Below are 21,266 nucleotides of genomic sequence, written 5' to 3' on the forward strand. Positions count from 1 at the left end.
CTATTTAATTACAGTTAAATGCCGCACTATCTTTACTGAATGATGATAAGTGAAATACAAAAGCATTCAATTAATAAATTCCATTCGTCAATTGAGAAAAGCTCAGTTACATTTAAAGACTTTTTTTTCGTATTATATTAAAATATGCATAGATATAAATTTAAATGAATAATAATAATAGAAACCTTAGAAGGGTTACGGAGTAACTAGACGACTTTAGATGGCAACCAAAAAAAAATAATGTTTGGCCAATCAGCTTATCACTTAACAGTTTGATAAACTGATTAATTTCGACCGTTGTAAATATTTGCCGGATATTTTAAATTATAAAGCTGACGACATTTTATTTGTTTTGTTGGATAATGTACAGGTAATTCGTAACGATAACATCGATTCAGCAGTTTCTGTGCGGACTGTGAATATACAGGTAGGAAATTCAGGTCGTGAAAGGCGCACAGATATTCTTTTCACGCAACAGAAGAGAGTCGAGGTCAAAGTCCTTAAACGCCATGTGCCCTTAGAAACATGAGCGAGAAGATCAGAGGTTTCTCCTTTACGAAACCTCTGACGGTGCAACTAGTTAAAGAAAATAGCCATAGGTGCCAGTTGTGCGGTATCATCGACGAGCAACTTCTATCCACCCCCTGCGATCACACGTTCTGTCCCGAATGTATTAAAAAGTGCGAAAACGTCATCCAGTGTCCCGTGCATCGCTCTTGTTACTCACCTTCTCAGGTAAGCCCGAAATTTTATAATTTTATTTCCGACGTAAAAATCAATAGGGTGGAACTTATTGCGCTACCTGCCGATCGAACAGGCGGTTTACTCGGATCAAACTAATTCGTCGATTAATTTGAGTCGTGATTGATCAACGTAACGATCGGATGCATGATTTAAGTTATATTTTAATCCGGATTCCGGCTTGATTGCATGATCGGCGATGCATTAATGCGACGTACGGCTTTCTATAGTCCTCGTTAGTGACTAAAACGTGATCAGCATTTCAGGTTATCTTGTTATATAAATGCGTGTTTTTTATTTTCAGATCTCTCCTAATTTGGAAATTCAGAACGGTGTTAGACAGTCCGAAGTGTATTGTACTCAAAAGGAATTCGGATGTAATCGAACGTCGAGACTTCAAGATTTGGAGGTAATCTCCCGTTTCCCGATCGATGTTTTTTTTTACTTTCAAGTGTAGAATTAGACATGCCATTCGCTTTGTCGGGTTGTCTGAGTAGGAAATTCGATCATCCGACTAAATTACCCTCTGGAAATCGTGTGATTCTACTCGAGACCCTATAAACTACATATCGGAAGTTTTCGCGTGGTATATCAAGCGCTAAAACTCGACATTGACGTAGAATACGTTAAATACCAGTAAAATTTTCAGGTTTACTAGCCTAGAAGGTTAAATTTCTATTAATTTTCCTTTTATTTAATTATAAATTATTGGAATTATTTGTCGAATTGCTTCTCAAAAACGTACGTCATGTGAACGTTTCGCGTGTATTGGCTTGGCTCCAATATTGCGCAAAACTCATTTATAAATGTAAAATTATGTTAATTATTGCTAAAAATCTCGTGTAATGTTTCCATTTTTTAAATATTATGGCTCGTGTAGTGTTATTTTTAGTATTTTTTTTTTATCGAATACGGTGATTATTTTCACGCTTGTTATAATGATGCGAAGCAGGAAATGCTATTTCGAATTTCTCATTTAATTTTAATTAAATGATTATTTATTTTCTCTTTTTAATAAAATTGCACAAACGATATCTTTCTTTGCTTTTTTTTAATTATTCGTTAATTAACAAAATTTCTGTAGAAAACACAAGACTTTTAATGGCTTCGACGTTTAATTTAATGCCGGCGATGATTGCAAGTTGGAGTTCTACAGGGATGTTTGCGATTGCTGTGAAACTTCAAAGCCATTTGTATGGTGTTGTACGTAAAAATTTAATATAAAAAAAAATAATAAAATTTCCCATCGGAAAACACACAAAGTAGCTAGCAAGACAATAATGAAATAGTTATATTTAATAGGTAAATTATCAGCTTTCGATCGTATTAAGTATTGTGCCCAGTCAACGACCATTCTGATTATATAGTATCTGACACTACTGATAATTTATCAATTTTTTTATTCCACTAATAATAGTGTTTTTAATAGAAGCGAGAAACACAGTAGACGTATTACAATACAAACATACGAGAAGTAGATGTTAGATAGTCGGAAAGGTATCTAATTTTCTCAACTTTGAATGGTCGAAAGGTAATAACCTCAGACTACGGAAAATAATAAAGGAATAATGTTTTGAATACGCCGGTAGAAGCCATCAAGTTGGTAAATTTAGAAACTTAATAAAAGAAAATAATTATAATGACGGTAAATAGCTACACTTGACATCAAATGGACCGTAACTTTATGTATTCTTCGATTTTTTATATTCGTAATTTTTTTTAATTCGAGTCTTTGTAAGTTTTTATTGAGCTTAATTTTGTTAGTTATTAAATTACTTTCATCTTTTGTGTAGTGCCAATAGCATTCCCACGATGGTGAAGGGAATCATAAATTAAATACTTATTTATTTTTGAAGATCCATAGACAATATGGTTTGGTTTATTCGTATAAGCGAAATATGGGCGATCTGCCGAGGAGGGTTCCTGAAAGAAGGTCTTTTATGGGAAATTGACCACCAATTACCTCGTATCAAATATTATCGATAAGATTTTAACTGTTCTCGACAGATGCCATTTATCGATGACGTCTGTCAATGAGATATTTTTAATCTTATTGATTGCGTCTTATTAATTCTGGTCATATTTTAATGGTCGAAGCTTTTAAGGCATTGATCTATCGCTCTGGGAGAACCGAGATCAAATCCGGGAATCTTTCATGTGGTGCAACATCCAATCTGTTCGGGATCCAACGTATTCGATGAGTCCCGTTCTACTCCACCCTGTATCTTTCAATACGGGCCTGGAAGAATACGATGGGTATGAAAAAAGGGTCGTGGTTTTTTTTTAGATGAATTATTTTTCATTCAAATTACCTGGATATTTACCACTTTCTCCGCTTTCCTTAACCTCAATTGAACTTGTAGATGAAAGGGATTTGATAATATAGTATCAATATACTCTACGTCGTACAGTTATGTAGAGAGGCCCAATTTTCTGTGTCTAGGGCGGTGCCCAGGCACAGGGCGCAGACCCTGGGGAGCGTAGAAATGACCTGGACCAAGTTTTATATCGTAATTTTGGGGCGTAGTTACAGAAGCTCGCACCGGGCGCATAAAAGACTAGTTACCACGCTGTCTAGGGCAGTGGCGCGTTATCCTAGGTACCAAAAAGGTAATTGTCTGGGCCCCATCGACAGGGGGCCCCAAACAGATCTTTTATTAAAAAAAGAAATCTTTTTCTCAAAAAATTTCCTGGAAGAAAAATGTCTGAACTCAACGTTGTACTGTACGTGGGACCCCATAATTCAAGTTTGCCTGGGCCTCGTAAAGCTATAACGCGCCACTGGTCTTAGGGGCCTTGGAAGATTCTAATCCACCGCTCCCGACGGGAAATCCCCGCTTATCTTTTTTCAATATTTCATCGCCCGTTCCATATTTTTCGAGTTGAGGCCTTTTAAAATCGCGATAAAGAAAAGTAGTACACCTATCCCTCGTTTTACACGGTACTTTTTTTACACGTTTTCGCTTTTACACGGTTTAAAAAATAAATGTAGAAAATAAACTGGCTATGATCAAAAGAAACAATTTTTAACTCTAATCCACATCTATATTCCAATCCACCTTAATTATATGTTATAGTTGATATTTAGGATACTAGGTGACAGTTTTATTTCAATCCGTCAAATAGTAACCGATAAACCGATATAGGGTACTCCCCCATACGCACGAAGTTGCGTTCATTGCACATAGTTTTAAACCAGAAAATTTTAATTTTTCATATTCATAAGTAACAAACGATTACATTATTTTTAATTACATTTTTTTTACATTACATTACACAATTACATTACATTTTTATGAATCTTTCAGATTTTATGTTTTGTTCCTTTCTACTTTGTATTTAATTAATAAAAGAATATATATTTTTCTTTGCCTTTCAATATTTTTGTTTGATTTATGTACCTTTAAAAAATTGAAAAAAATTCATAATTAATAAACAACGAAATTATGCGTTTTTTGCATACTTTTCGATTTACACGGTTTTACATTCAAAAAGATACAAATTCGATTTACACGTTTTTCTCAGGAACCTATCTTCCGTGTAAATCGAGGGATAGGTGTATTTAGATTTTTAAATATTTTTAACTGGGAGGGGATTGCGTAAATTATTATTTTTTCCATTTGTCATTGTTTGTACTTAACGATCTTTAATAATCGTTAAATACAAACGTTAACAACATTAATTTAAAATGATTTACATTAAATTATTCGGAAATGAGATAGTTGCATTAATACATTATTTTAAAACAGAGAGAACTCTCAATAAACCTACTTCACATTTCACTACATACAAATGATGTAGATGTTTCTAGTCATTTTCTAGAGGAAATCTTTGTTTTTGTTCTATGAGAAAGAAATCGTTTAACTATTTTACGTTTTAACTGATTAGAAATGCTCAATAATTATAGAAAAATTAATTTTAAAATAAATCGAGAGAAGGAAGTTACAAAGAAATCAATCGTGTGATCAATGGAGCATTTGACAAGCACTTTACAATGGCTTCACGGCACACCACTGCTATATAAGTTATATTTTATTATTCGTGCATAGACAATTATTACACCGGGCTTTCGTTGTAGAGTCTCTTAAAGGCCAAATAATTCACTATACACACAAAGAAGACCAAGAAAATTGTTCGCTGTATCGGGTGATCTCTATATGGAGAGTCCAGTAGCGTAGCGAGGGGGGTGCAAGGGGGTGTATCATGCACCGGGTGCCACTCGCAGAGGGGCGCCCAAATGATCTCCAAGACAAACTATGTGTTTCTGGAGGGGGAGAGGGGTTTCTGGAGGAGAAGTTATGTTCGCTACGCCACTGGGAGAGTCCATTGTTTTACTTCATATCTTGAATATTTAAATACACTTATATTAAATATAATTTTTGTGTTCGTGATTTTACAGAAACATTTGACGACTTGTGGCTTCGTTCAAGTTTTATGCCCTTGCGATTGTGGTGAAAAAGTATGTAGGAGAGAATTAGCCTTCCACCTAACTCAGACATGCAACCACAGACTAATTTCGTGCCAACATTGCGAAGAAGAAATTTCCATTAAAGATGAAGATGTATGCTGTTTTTTAATTATTTTTTTATATAAATTTTCATGGGTAAAAGATGTGTGTAAACTAATTTCTCTTTCAGGAACATCTGGAACACTGTCCCAAAAAACCAATAGTGTGTCCATACTGTAATGAACAAATTCTTTACAATCAAGTAAAGTCATTCGTAGTTAAATTTTATCTTTATGCATATATATTATGTGAACGTTCGTTAGTTCTTTCTAGGTTAATCAACACGAACTACAATGCCTAATGAAACCCAGAATCTGTAATTTAGCCACTTCGATTGGATGTACCTTTCAAGTAAGTCGAAAACTTAAATGAATTATGGCGTAACCCGAAGCATTCTCGAGTATATTCCATTAAAAATTTCCAGGGTACCATTAAAGAACTAGAAGATCATCAAAGAGATGTGCAAACGCATCTGGAACTTGCAATAAAGAGTATTATGGATGGGAGAGAAATGATAAACGTAAGATCTTCTATCGAGATACCTTTATATCTATTTAGAAACGGTAATTATAGCAAATTTCTTCTTCAGAATATCGCCGCAGAAATGAAATCCGTCGTGGAAAAATTGGATCAGTTTAAAATTAAAGCTCAGGTGAGAATATTTACGAATTTTCCTTTCCAAGTTTAAATTCTTACACGTTTACAACGTTGTTACCTCTCACCATTGACCAGGAATTATCAGCATTAGAAGAAAAAGTTACGTCGATGAAGACAGAAATCGATTCCGTACTGTTAAATAAGGATGAAGTAGATTCAATTTAATAATAATAATAATAATAATTGTCGTATATAATTAAAATAATTTGGTATATTTACATATATGAATTCTCTTGTCAGGAGATAAAAAAGTTGAACGAAAACATTACGGAGATGAAAAAAGAGATCAATTCATTAAAGGAAGAGCTGAGGGTAAGTTTCTCATTTTATTTCATTGACGTATAAATTATTAATATAATTTTTTTAAAAAAATATATTTTAAAAATTTTGCCAGAGGGAAAAGCAGAAAATTTTGGTATCAAATAATTCCATTGAAAAACGCAACAATTCCAACTCTCATATTCCTAGACAGAAAATATCTTCTCCTCCAACAAGCTTATGAATAACAATTACGGAAAAGTGGATTCGTACCGTTTTATAACTGGATTTACATTTTTTATAATAAAGATTTTTCCATATAATTGTAATCGATTTTTCTATGATTAAAAATTTTCAGTTTGAAATTATTACTATTTTCATTCTTGGCTCTTTCCATTCCTTGGACACCAAGAGGTCCTCGATCCAAACTATGGCGGGTTCGGCCAGGCCCACGAGGGGCGACCGAATGGTGACAAATGGAGCCCGACATATTTGAGACAAACCTCTTAATGAATAATTGAATGGAAAGTTATATCATACTCGGTATAATAACAGCCAATGTTCTTAAACTTTTGAAATCTTAACAGTTTATGTTTTAAACACTAATAACACAATGCCAAGAAATACTGAACTTTTGGATTCAATGGGAAAACTGATATTGTCATTGTTAATGAAAAAAATGGATTCTTCAAAATATCAGGAAATGTTAAAAATAATAATAAATAAATCTCTAATTGGTGGAAGTACAGTAGATCCCCTATAACACGGGTTCGTATAACACGGCGAAAAAATTGCGATCGTGTTCGTATAACACGGTAAAACGTCATCGCCGACTCGTGTCGCGACAGGATTGCTCGAATCTGGAGCAATAGCGGATATTGTACAAACTCTTGAGTTTAAACGAGCACCAAACCTACTAAAAAAGATTTATTATTCAACGGCCATAAAAATATATTTTTATTAATGATGTCTCCAAAGTTAAGTTATTTTTCTGCGAAAAATTCACTGATCAGGAAACACGCGTCCGCCGTTCGATGAGCCGCTCCGCGACGAAAACAAGCTTAAGCAATGGCGTCGTCGAACGGTGCACACTCGGTGAGTAATCCTACAATTTTTTGTTTATAGCATAATTTATATGGATTATTCCCAAAAATTTATACGTGATTTTGAAATATTGAGTCTAATTAGTCTAGAATCGATTAATTCTATGGCCTTTCAAATAGCCGTAGCCCCTAAACTGCACACGTGCCGGGCTGTGATTGGCTCGTGTATTTAAGTAACTCGTACAACACGGATTCATATAACACGGAACGTATCTACCGTGTTATAGGGGGTCTACTGTAATTGGATATTTCAACGAGACAATGCTCCACTACATGCGTCAAAATCGACTAAAATCTGATTTATTAGTGAAAACATTAAAAGAAATGTATTAGACTGGCCTTCTAGAAGTCCGTATCTTAGTCCAACAGAAAATTTATGGAGTATAATAACAAAAACTTGTAACTGTTACGAGCTTTACTGGTCAGAAATTACAAGCGAAATGTGTCGGTGTATATCCTTTTTCTGGATCTTCAGCGTGTTTCAAAATTGTCTGTACGACTTTGTAGTGGAATAAAAATTTATTCAAAGAACATGCACTTTAAAGTGTACAAATTTGACCTACATATGAACAGCGTCGTAACTAGTCTTTTGTGCGCCTGGTGCCAGCTTCTGTAACTACGCCTCAAAACTATGATATAGAACTTGGTTCAGGTCATTTCTACGTCCCCCAGGGTCTACGCCCTGTGCCTGGGCACCGCCCTAGTTACGGCACTGTATATGAAATTTCCGAAATTTCCACCACAGTGTGATCGGTGTGATTCCCAAGACGGTGGATGCCGACCCTTCGGTCACATTAGAATCACCCTGTATATTAAAATTGCAAAACATCACTTAACTCACTACAGCATTAATTTATCAATCGATACTTTTTACAGATAAAATCTATGCAAATGTCTGAGGAAATCGAATACGAATCTTCATCAATCGTACTTGAAAATTGGCGAATTAATACATTACAAAAAGTTCGGCTTGAAAAAAGCTGATTAATTTATTACTATGAAGTTTCGGCAAATAACGATCGATTATTTTAAATAAGTTTTGTGTATTGTATAATACAGAAATTCTACTAAAATGCTTACTGATAAATAAAGTTACTGGAAGCGAGTTTTATCTCAATAATGTTTATTAAATATACAAGATATCGATAAACTTCCGGTGCTAAGAAAATAACTAGAGTTTGCAAGAATCTTAATACTGAATTTGGAAAGAAGATAAAATATTTTATTTATTTATTTCTAAGATTTTTTACATTTAACCAATATAATAATATAAATTTTATAGTTTTTATGTATAATCCAGGTTATATTCCTACGAGTATAACTGAAGTGAATGTTGCCACGTTTTTTCTAAAGTTTAGAATTTATTTTAAAGCTGTGTAAATTTATATATTATACAGGTAAGTCTATGGAAAGTTAACGATCATAAAAATATTAGTACCAAAACTCGCCAATGTGGCGCTTTTGGCGCTGCAAGCAACAAACATTATACCACTTATTTGTGACACTCGTGCTATACAGAGTTTAAATTATATTTACAAGAGCATTGACTTTTAGACAATTATTTTATATATATATTTATAGTAGTAATAATATTTCATAAGCTATTTTTGCTTACATTTTACGTGAATTTCAAATTTTTAAAGTGCATATCTGTGTACTTCGTAAGCAAAATGCGGTTATCACAGTAACAGGACGTTGACAAAGCAAAGTGTGACATAGTACTTTTCTCCCCTTGCAAGATTTGTTCATTTAACAGTTGAAGTTAAGATGCTGCGCTTTGTAATTTTACTGTCCTTGATAGGAAGGTAAGTTTGCGTAGATACTTTTGCCACGTTCTTATGTATAAACTTATATAAATTTCTTTGTAGTCTGTACGCTTTGTCATGCCCTTGCTGGGACTGGACAAAAGAACAAGTTAAGAATTGGTGTCCAGACATTACACAATGTCCTCTTGGTTTAACTCACGATCCTTGTGGATGTTGCCAAGAATGTGAAAAGGTAAATATTGTATTTTATGTGCGGATCTTAACTGTATATTAGTGTTTGAAAAGTGCATCGATTGGGTTAACTTAACAATGTTTCTCGTGTTTTTAATCAATGGGTAAAGTAAATAATGCATTGAGAAGGTTTTCATTAATGCCTCAGCAATGAGATTTGTCATTTTCCAAAAGTTGGTGAGTCAAGATTTTGCGATTTCGTGTAGATTTCGTCGTTACTTTAATACTTTAATACCTTAATTTGGCTTGTTAATTATGCTAATTTTCAAGCGTTACAAAATCAAATCGAATACTATTTCTAATGTGAGTTGTACTTAAATTTTTCAGGATGAAGGTGAAAAATGTGGAGGACCTTGGTTTACTTCAGGAAGATGCGGAACTGGATTAAAATGCCAGACTGATGGAGGGGCCGAAGTAAGTGATAAAGATTACTGGGGTACCTTGGAAGATGGTACTTGTGTTAAAGAATATGACTTCGAAATCGATTAAATTTGTAATTCGAGTGTATGTAATCTTAAGACGAATATAATATGAAATGTATACTTAAAAATGAAATAAATTTAAAACGTTGAATTATTGGGCTGCAATTTGAAAAAGTTGTAGATCCATAAATTCCCACTGTCCGGTGTCTGTCCTTTCTTAATCTAGAAATCTCGAGAACGAAGTTAGATACATGAAAATCAAGACCAGATATAGAAAGCTTAGGGGCAGGATGCCCCGACTAACTATATAAGAACATCCGATAAAAACCGGAAATAATGTTATTTCAATTCAAAACTTTTCCCCCTGAAAAAAGTTAGATAACCGGTACGACCCCAATGCTAAAGAAAAGTATGAGGTACAAGAGTAAGCATCTACCAATTTGAGGTGGAGAGCATATATTTTAAATGAAATAAATTACAAATTGTAGTCTAGCTTTGTGACAACGTCACAATGAGTAATTGCTCGTTTTAGATATAATTTCGAAAATTTGTAAGGAACCTACTGTATCGTAATGACAGTGTTTGGTGATCCGGCAGTGGGCGTTACTCTGAAATCCAGGAGCCCGAACATCAAGCCGCACGTAAGCGTCTAAGAGGATAACATCCAATAAAATTTCCGGATAGTATAACGTCTGAAATGCGACTAAGCCCTCCATTGCTATTAGAACCGATATTCGGTATCATCGAAAGCAGTTAAAAACGAAATTTCAATAACAAAAACCTACGTAATGTAGGTAACTTAATATTTTTCGATTAATAAGGTATCAAAATTGAATAACTTAATTTATATTAGATACGCTTTAAACCTAGATTTGCAGCCCGTGAGGCTATGGAATACGTTTTTATAATTGTTTCCTAACGATATTTTAGAAAAAAGAGGGCTATTTTAGCATTTTAAACAAAACATTTGCAATTAGTTAATATTGTGACGTAGAACCGATGACGTAACGCGTGACGCATTTATTGTAACGTTCGACCGATTCGAATTCGTTCCATTTTCGAATCGCCGGCGCCATCTTGAAATAAAAAGTTTTCCGGATTTGAGCGTTATTTCTCGTTCCATCTTGACATTTTTCGCACAAATTTCAATAACGAAAGCCTGCGTAACGTAGGTATCTTAATATTTTTCGATCAATAAGGTATTAAAATTGAATAACTTAATTTATATTAGATACGCTTTAAACCTAGATTTGCAGCCCGTGAGGCTATGGAATACGTTTTTATAATTGTTTCCTAACGATATTTTAGAAAAAAGAGGGCTATTTTAGCATTTTAAACAAAACATTTGCAATTAGTTAATATTGTGACGTAGAACCGATGACGTAACGCGTGACGCATTTATTGTAACGTTCGACCGATTCGAATTCGTTCCATTTTCGAATCGCCGGCGCCATCTTGAAAAAGAAAGTTTTCCGGATTTGAGCGTTATTTCTCGTTCCATCTTGACATTTTTCGCACAAATTTCAATAACGAAAGCCTGCGTAACGTAGGTATCTTAATATTTTTCGATTAATAAGGTATCAAAATTGAATAACTTAATTTATATTAGATACGCTTTAAACCTAGATTTGCAGCCCGTAAGGCTATGGAATACGTTTTTATAATTATTTCCTAACGATATTTTAGAAAAAAGAGGGCTATTTTTAGCATTTTAAACAAAACATTTGCAATTAGTTGACATTGTGACGTAGAACCGATGACGTAACGCGTGACGCATTTATTGTAACGTTCGACCGATTCGAATTCGTTCCATTTTCGAATCGCCGGCGCCATCTTGAAATAAAAAGTTTTCCGGATTTGAGCGTTATTTCTCGCTCCATCTTGACATTTTTCGCACAAATTTCAATAACGAAAGCCTGCGTAACGTAGGTATCTTAATATTTTTCGATCAATAAGGTATTAAAATTGAATAACTTAATTTATATTAGATACGCTTTAAACCTAGATTTGCAGCCCGTGAGGCTATGGAATACGTTTTTATAATTGTTTCCTAACGATATTTTAGAAAAAAGAGGGCTATTTTAGCATTTTAAACAAAACATTTGCAATTAGTTAATATTGTGACGTAGAACCGATGACGTAACGCGTGACGCATTTATTGTAACGTTCGACCGATTCGAATTCGTTCCATTTTCGAATCGCCGGCGCCATCTTGAAAAAGAAAGTTTTCCGGATTTGAGCGTTATTTCTCGTTCCATCTTGACATTTTTCGCACAAATTTCAATAACGAAAGCCTGCGTAACGTAGGTATCTTAATATTTTTCGATCAATAAGGTATTAAAATTGAATAACTTAATTTATATTAGATACGCTTTAAACCTAGATTTGCAGCCCGTGAGGCTATGGAATACGTTTTTATAATTGTTTCCTAACGATATTTTAGAAAAAAGAGGGCTATTTTAGCATTTTAAACAAAACATTTGCAATTAGTTAATATTGTGACGTAGAACCGATGACGTAACGCGTGACGCATTTATTGTAACGTTCGACCGATTCGAATTCGTTCCATTTTCGAATCGCCGGCGCCATCTTGAAAAAGAAAGTTTTCCGGATTTGAGCGTTATTTCTCGTTCCATCTTGACATTTTTCGCACAAATTTCAATAACGAAAGCCTGCGTAACGTAGGTATCTTAATATTTTTCGATTAATAAGGTATCAAAATTGAATAACTTAATTTATATTAGATACGCTTTAAACCTAGATTTGCAGCCCGTAAGGCTATGGAATACGTTTTTATAATTATTTCCTAACGATATTTTAGAAAAAAGAGGGCTATTTTTAGCATTTTAAACAAAACATTTGCAATTAGTTGACATTGTGACGTAGAACCGATGACGTAACGCGTGACGCATTTATTGTAACGTTCGACCGATTCGAATTCGTTCCATTTTCGAATCGCCGGCGCCATCTTGAAATAAAAAGTTTTCCGGATTTGAGCGTTATTTCTCGCTCCATCTTGACATTTTTCGCACAAATTTCAATAACGAAAGCCTGCGTAACGTAGGTATCTTAATATTTTTCGATCAATAAGGTATTAAAATTGAATAACTTAATTTATATTAGATACGCTTTAAACCTAGATTTGCAGCCCGTGAGGCTATGGAATACGTTTTTATAATTGTTTCCTAACGATATTTTAGAAAAAAGAGGGCTATTTTAGCATTTTAAACAAAACATTTGCAATTAGTTAATATTGTGACGTAGAACCGATGACGTAACGCGTGACGCATTTATTGTAACGTTCGACCGATTCGAATTCGTTCCATTTTCGAATCGCCGGCGCCATCTTGAAAAAGAAAGTTTTCTGGAAATTGAGAGTTGTTTTTCTATCCGTTTTAACATGTTTCTTTAAAGTTTAATTATGTAAACCTGAATGACGCAGATAATATAAATTTTTTTATTTATAACGGATCAAAATTGAATGATTCTCGATAGATAAATGATAGATAGATAGATAAATGTAAAAGTCTATTTTTAGATTTAAATTTTCATTAAAGTATTTAAGGTTGTTTCCATTTATCATCGAATTAAATTATCAGAATAAAATTATTATATTATTAATGATATTCGCTTGGATATTGTCTTTTATTCTTTTCAATGAGACAATAAATGTGCTGTACTAGAAAATTAGTTTAAAGAGAGAATCTTTAATTACTTAATTAGTTCATCAATCATCTTGATCTTTTCTATTCTTAATAATTAAATTCTTAATTTATTCTAGGAAGAAGTATCATTCTCAAATGTTATAATCCCTTTTCCAAAGAGACATGCAATCATTTTGAAAACTTCTTGTGCTGAAAAAATTATCAAGAAGCAAAATAACACATGGGTAAGGATTTTAATTTGTTGTGATACATTGATGAAGCAAAATATGGTATATAAAAGTTTAGAATCTTTATTGCCCAGTCTAAGAGTTTATTATTGTACAATTATAAACTCTTGCTTATCATATTGCCATTGATTAATTCCAAGTCAAAACAACCTTCCTAAATTTATTACTACTTTTGGAAATTCCGCAATAATAATAATGTTGTTTCCTTATTATACTTTTTCATTCCTTGTATAATATTAATTTTAATATATTTAATTGAGAAATGTGATTATATGATGTATTATTTATAATTTTTTGTGTGATTGTATAGTTAATATATTTGAATTTTATCTTGTATTATTGTGATGAAAAACAATTTCTTTCCCATTTTAAGAACTAATCCATTTTATATACACAAATAAAGCTTTAACCTATCAAGATTTCACTTGACTAAATTTTTTTATCTGTGAAATGATGTTTGTACAAAGGCATATCAAATTTAGTTTACTGTAGATTATGCAATTTACAATTGTAAAAATCCAAATGAATTTGTTGACTACAAATATATACTGACCACAAATCTAATTTAATACATTTGTGTACCCATTCTAATTATAATGTAGTTTGAAAGAAAAATTGAAGTTAATGGACAAAAATTACTGACTTATTACAGTTCGTGCATTTACCAAAATAATTAATAAACAAAACTTAATTTTTGTAATATTTCCTTATTGAGTATTATTTTCAATTGAGGCAATTTAACGCCATTGCTCGTTTTTAAAGTATACGACTTAACGACGTGCAATACTCAAATCGGCAGCTTTACGGAAATTAAATCGTGCTGCTACGCTTAATTTACTTGCATTAACATCTGTAAATGTCAATTATATAAACAGAAGTTCTATCTAAGCTATAATTAACTCTTATTTTTGCTTAACACAATGTTAAATAAACCATTTCTTTTATTTCTCTTAGCAAATGGTTTAATTTTTATTAATATGTATATAAATTGATGAAAATAACGCTTAACTAGAATTTTAATTTTTTTGTTCTCTTACTTTCATATTAAAAATAGCTATTTTTTTCAACTCTTGTATGTAACTCTGGAATACATTGATTCTGACTTTTTATTTTTTACATGTTTAATAGCTTTAACCGATTGTGAGCAGTTATAGCCAGGAGTTATGCGACATCGCGTAGCTTCTGATGCACCACTAGAGCAGCTATGTATCATCTATGTATTACAATTACTTACTTCATGGATAATCGACTCGACGGTAAGTAGCTGGAAGTGTTTACAATTATTTTAAATCATTACTACATTTATTCATTTTTTAGAATCTACAATTTTAAATAATGCTTTTTTTAATCGTTCAGGTTATCTGCTCCACAGATAAAAAGATTTTAATATTTCTACTCTACGATACCTGTAACTGATGATGGGGATGGTCCTTTAGAGAATGTTGATATTGAACTTTGCCACTGCAATCCTTTAACAAACATTTCCATTATGGAAAAAAGCACACATCATTTTCTTCCATAAATGGTCAGTGGTCTTTTGCATTCCTAGGACCATTTTAATTTAAAGTTTTTGTAAAAACTTCCATTCAGAGTTTGATTTAGTCTTGATTTTTATTTTGGGCTAATCATCCCTATGTTAATTAAACACAATAAAATTAGATTTAAATTTTCTTTATCATATTTAATGTAATAGAGATCACTGTAAAAAAACACTATTATGAATTATTGTAAAATTTATATTTTAGATAAATAAAGAATAATTCTCTTTAAATTTTCATACATTCAAATATAGAATTTCACTATATATATACTTGTAATTTACAATAATTGTAATTTAATGTGATTGTAATTGCTATGACTACAAACTATTTAAATTTATTTATTATTGCATTTTTTGAAATCCTTCCTTTTTTGTTTTTGTTCAATATTGTATAAAAAATATTTTTTGGATTTGTTGTACTTGTTTAAAATGAAACAATATAGTTTTAAAGAAAATTAAAAGTGTATTTGAGATAGCGTGCTTAATTTTTACTGTCAAATATACAAATAACTCCTCATTATAGAAAACACAGTACCAATTCCAGAGTACCAAAGGTTTATTCACTATACTAAACATTCCCAGTATATCAAAATACTGGGAAGGGCTAGATGAAATTCCATAGACGACTGCACAAAAGGGGGTATGTCTAGAAGATGCATTAAGTCAAGGCTAGTCTGGTGGATGGACTGGATTCTTCATTATCCATATTAAAATATTCTAGAAGTGCCCAGAACAGCAAAAGTAAAAACCTATAAGAGTGGATGGCACCAGCGACAGAAATGTCACCACCACTAGATGACTACTAGAAATGATACTAAGAAGTTACAAGAAGGAGGAAGCAAATAAGTTTTATATTCAATGAATCTTATACTACTTTAGTATCAAATTGGTAATATACTTTACTACACTGTAGTTATGGTCCATCAGACAGTGAAAGTAATATTGTCAGATAATAAAATATGCCAAAGAGGAAAAAATGCAGCCAATTTTCATTGTTTGAAAAGCTTCTTTCCTACAAAAAATTGATTCTCAGTAAAAAAGTTGTTGTTGCAAGATGCATCAGCTAAGAAATGATTTCGCACTACACAATACATTCCTTCATCCCTTTTAACCTAAGAATGATGTGATAGAGATAAAGAATGCTGATATCTGCTGCACATGACAGGTATGGAGAATTTGAGACCCTTAATCATTGCAAAATCAACAAAAACGTATTGTGGGCTTTGTTTTATGTGACCATACACTGCAAATTGCCAAGGCTGGATGATGCAGAGCATTTTTAATAAACAGTTGAATGAACTGGATTAAAAGATGAAACATAAGAAGTAAAGAATCCAGCTGTCAGATGACAACCGCTTGATTTGGGTCCATCTGGAAAACATGCAAGTTGAGTGCTTTGTACTGCTGCTCTACAGCTGATCTTGGAATAATCCACACTGTACAGGCTAAATACTGAAACAGACCTAAGGATCATTTTTTGCAACATTGATAACTATGTCTAGAGAAAGATCAACATACAGCAAGCTGTTGACAAGACTGCTGCAGCATGAGCACATGTCAAACCATCAACAAGACAGATAGAGTGGCAAAAACATGGCATGATTTCACATAACCTGTCACACACTTACTTGGCTGAAGGAAATGAAGCAGAAGCAGAATCAGAAATTGACATGGTCAGGTAAGAAGTTGTCAAGAGGAATAACAAGTGAATTTTGTCATCAATTATGTTATATAGATCAAAACAAGAATTGTAATAAAGTCTCTACTACAAACAAATTATCTATCACACATTTTCTGTAAGGCAAGACAAAATCAGGAGAGGAAATAAGGAGAGATTTGAATAATGTCAAGAAAGAGCAGGCAAGTCATCCATTGTTTTAATAAGTTGGTCAACACTATGGAAATATGTAGGAATCTATCATATCATCAATAGAGAAGTGCAACAAGTGCAAATGGTCAGGAATTTAAAGAAGACCCTATACAGACAGACAATGCAAACTTTGGTGAGGGAAAATACCAAAAAATAATACCATTGATCCACCAACAAGTGCTTGGAGTAGTCAAGGCCTCTCTTGTGAAAAAGGACAATTTCAATAAGTAGATAAACAGATGGTCAGTTAATGATTTGGAATTTGATTTAATTTGAAAAGACTTTAATATACATGCAAATAAAGCTAAAAAGCTAAATTTACAACTGGAAATAAGGCCTAGATAAGTTTCTTGGATATGGTAAGTTATCATAAAACTACCTACATTTCAGTTTGGAGTTTACTGAAAATCACCTTATACTTTTCTGTCTTGCTATAGTCTTCCAATATAGAACTTTTTTATTAGTTGTCATTCTTCCTATCATATTTCTTTATCACTGGGTAACCCCTGAAAGTACAGTTCAATACAGTATGTAAAACATCTTTATTTGTAACAAGATATTAATTAATAACTTTCTATACGGTTCTGAGAAAAGTCCAACTTTCCAGATACATCAACTCTGATAGTATTAAAAATATTCTCGAAATCATTTTTCAAATAATGCAAATTTCTAAGTTTCTGTCCAATCAGATATTTGCCTATCAAACACACTATCTTCTTATCAGCATTAAGAATCACAGTTTCAGATATAGTCTAGTGGATATATTTAGAACCATTAAAATCTTTATCAGCATCTTTATTGTATAACGGTTGGTTTGTATTGGTGCTATGACACATGATAAGAACTAAATTATTAGAACACAATATGCAGGCACAATAAACTTCAAGTTGGTCATTCTAACCCAAAATTATAATTGCCAAATGTGTTTGAAGCTTGTGTGTGGAAAATTAAAATTATTATTTTCAGGAAGTTTGAACAAAATATAAGTTTAGCTGATTTTTGTATTCAAAATTTCAGGATGTTTCAAGGTTTTATGCATAACATATGAAAGTACTATGATCTTATATTTTACAGTTATATTAAGGAATTTTGTTTTTAAAATGCCAAAACATGAATGAATAAGTATTCTTTTGGCCATCAAGCAAAAGAGAATTATAAATTCCAATGGTTTTTTATATTCTCATTTGGCCAAAAAGCACAAGATTCAGTAAAAACAATTTTTAAACCTCAATCAGAAATATTACTTATTAACATAACATTATTTCCAGGATTATAATGGATAAGATTCAGAAAAATTATCATAAAATAGAAACTGCAGTCTTAAAATGAAGTATATAGTGAAATTTAATAATTGGTATGCAGTATAACTTTCTTTGAGGACAAAAATTACACGCTATGGGTTTAAGTCAACTACTGGTTAACGTCAACACTTACAGACAGTCCCACCAGGTAGCGATGCCAATGTGAGTCTATAATAATATATCATCATATTTGTCAAATACATTAATGTTTTCTTTAAAAAAATCTTAATATGTAAATCTTATTACTTTTGATAACTTGAAAGAATCATAAAACAAAATAAAAAAAATTGAAAAAAGTTAATGACAGTGGCATTTTATAGCTTCACGAGGCCCAGGTGAATTTGAATTTGTGGGCCCCACATACAGTACAGTGTTGACTTCAGACATTTTTCTTTGGGAAAATTTTTTGAGGAAAATATTTTCTTGTAAACGATTGATTTGGGGCCACCTGTTAGTGGAGACCCAGGCAATTGCCCTTTTTGCCCATAGGATAACATGCCACTGGTTAACAAAAATATTTTTGTATGTTTTTATTGTTAGATATACTATTAGATATTGTGATATAGATATACTATTTTGTGTATAACATTGATATTGCAAATTTAATTTTATTCATTGTATAAGTTTATACAATACATAAGACTTAATTCTATGCATAGAAACTTAAATGATGCATTAATGCAAAATACTCTCATGTATTCAAAATTAATTTAATTACAATGAAAATTTTAATTGCCAAGTTACTTTCGTGCTACTCTAAATACATATTTATTTAACAATTTATTTTTATTACAATTTCCACGTAACCACACACGGCAGACTAAATATAGCATAATGGCACCAGTAGTTGACTGTTTACAGCTGTTTTGGACTTGGACATTTTTTTTTTTATAATACATAGCACAAACAGCAAAATTCATACACGAAAATAGTTTGTTCTATGCATAGCCTGAAAAAAAAACATTTTTCATTAAACCTTTGTTTACATTATGAAAAAAATAATTCAAATGGCAGAGGCCGTTCACCCAGTCGTGGACCGATGGGTCACACGACAGTTTACCTTTGTCGAGAGCCCGACAAACGTAGCAACCACGAAAAAATAAGCGAGCTCAATAATAGGCATTTTGTAAAAAATACACACCCAAATCTCGGAGTCCTCGTTATCTCCCAAAGACTCGACATTGCCTCACCACTTAGTCGACTACCAGAAGGAGCGTTTCGCAATAATTTTTTCTATACAAATATACATCAACGAATCCCGATAATATAAGTAAATTTTTTCTATCACCGAAAGCCAGGCAAACCAATATTCTTTCATATCATCAAGAAAGGGGTTATCTTACGACGCTTCTGGCAAAAACAGCTTGCCTAAACACAATCGGACAAACTAATTATGCACAGATTTCGGCTTACGACTATCGAAGCAGTCTGCAACAAAATAGCCACACTTAATACTTTATGAGCATTTTTTGTCTATTGTAGCAAAAACGTTGATTTCATATACCATTTTAGGATAATATTCCTAGTTTTTCCAATCATTTAGCATTGCCAGAAGCAAGTTTTAAAGGGTCTAGGTAAATATGTCTAGGAACAATCCCTTGTAATGTTTCTAAAATGCATTTCTACATTTCTTTTAGATTGTTTTTACTCAAATAGGAAGATGATAATATTTAATAGCAATAAAATGTCTGAAAGGAAGAAACAATTAATTTTTCCTAAAATTCATCTTCATTATTACTCAGACATTTCCCCCCTTTCTATACAGAGGATTTTCCTATCATAATCGGGGAAATATTGAGTTATTCAGGATACAGTTTAACACGTGATTTTGATGTCATACGCATTCATAAAATATAATTTTTCTGAAAAGTTAGCAATATTTTTAGATATTGTGCTTGTTTAACACAAAAGTTATCTTGGTTGAGTTTCTTTAACCAATTAAATTATTTCTAGTCGTTCTCTCGGCTTAATATTAAAATTTATGAGAAACTGAATGAGCGTAACACCTCAAAAAACTAATTACTGGCGTAAATTTACGTCATAATACGAACTTACCACGTGGTTATTTTGACAATTCTCCGTCAAACAACTATAAAGCCACGACAAGTTGCCAACTACAACGATGACAAAAATCTCCGACGATATGGCCGAAAACACGCCAACTATTATTCCTCTCTTATTATTTCATTCTAGATTTCCATTCTGAATTTAAAATTTATAAATTTACCGAGTAATAATTCGTATTTACAATTAGGGTTTTATTCTATAATATTTTATTCATTAGTGCGATATTCCTAATACTGTATATTAATTTCCTTTTAAACGCCCGTTAGAACGAATGCACGCATATAATCCATTAAGTAAAACAGTATTTCCGCATACTTATTAAAAGTTGTTTTTTCGAACGGCCTATATGGTTTTCTCGCCTTACGTTTAAAGATACTACGGCAGTTAATAACCTAATTAATTTGGATGCAAAATTTTATAATATACACGTACACTTAAATTCGATATTCAAATTTAAACTTATATATTGTTTCTATATAATACCAAAAAAGTTTAAATAACAACTAACACATTATATACCAAAAATATCGCGATGCAGTTGACATTGAAAAAAAATATTAACGCAATCGCTAATTTAATTTTGTCTTGAATTTAATATAAAGTAAATTATAAGTAAATTATTATAAATAATATTTAGTTTTTATCTTACTTTAAATTTCATAATATTAATTCTATCATTTATAACATATGAATTTATTATATTTAATATTCTATCACATATGTGATTACACATTTTTGATGAACAGCATAATACGAAAGTGCTGTCACATCAAAAATACCATTTTGGCACAAGGGCCACAAAACAAAAATAAATTAAATTATACAAAAGATTCATACATTAAGAAAAACATTTAAATAAACTGACCATACTAACTAATATAGAACATTAAAAATAATATAACTTTTTGGAT

General features: G+C 32.1%; 2 protein-coding genes and 1 long non-coding RNA gene across 3 annotated transcripts; all 3 read left to right on the forward strand.

Moving 5' to 3' along the window:
* Positions 1-287: 287 nt before the first annotated feature.
* On the forward strand, positions 288-6,531 carry LOC136985116 (TNF receptor-associated factor 6-like). The gene is made up of 10 exons (XM_067282321.1): positions 288-735; positions 1,046-1,150; positions 5,141-5,302; positions 5,379-5,450; positions 5,522-5,599; positions 5,673-5,768; positions 5,838-5,900; positions 5,981-6,055; positions 6,146-6,217; positions 6,300-6,531. Exons 1-10 carry the CDS (start codon positions 526-528, stop codon positions 6,405-6,407), a joined length of 1,041 nt encoding a protein of 346 aa, XP_067138422.1. The 5' UTR covers positions 288-525; the 3' UTR covers positions 6,408-6,531.
* A 2,397-nt stretch (positions 6,532-8,928) lies between these two features.
* LOC136985063 (venom protein 302-like) lies at positions 8,929-9,839 on the forward strand. The gene is made up of 3 exons (XM_067282264.1): positions 8,929-9,071; positions 9,135-9,264; positions 9,591-9,839. The coding sequence occupies exons 1-3, from the start codon at positions 9,034-9,036 to the stop codon at positions 9,750-9,752; spliced, it is 330 nt and encodes a 109-aa protein (XP_067138365.1). The 5' UTR covers positions 8,929-9,033; the 3' UTR covers positions 9,753-9,839.
* A 3,185-nt stretch (positions 9,840-13,024) lies between these two features.
* LOC136985112 (uncharacterized) lies at positions 13,025-15,097 on the forward strand. The gene is made up of 4 exons (XR_010882283.1): positions 13,025-13,108; positions 13,467-13,574; positions 14,706-14,833; positions 14,934-15,097. It is a non-coding gene; the product is annotated as an uncharacterized lncRNA (long non-coding RNA).
* Positions 15,098-21,266: the final 6,169 nt, after the last annotated feature.

The sequence above is a fragment of the Centruroides vittatus genome, unplaced genomic scaffold, assembly GCF_030686945.1.
Source record: "Centruroides vittatus isolate TY-2023 unplaced genomic scaffold, ASM3068694v2 contig_950, whole genome shotgun sequence".
Taxonomy (NCBI): Eukaryota; Metazoa; Arthropoda; class Arachnida; order Scorpiones; family Buthidae; genus Centruroides; species Centruroides vittatus.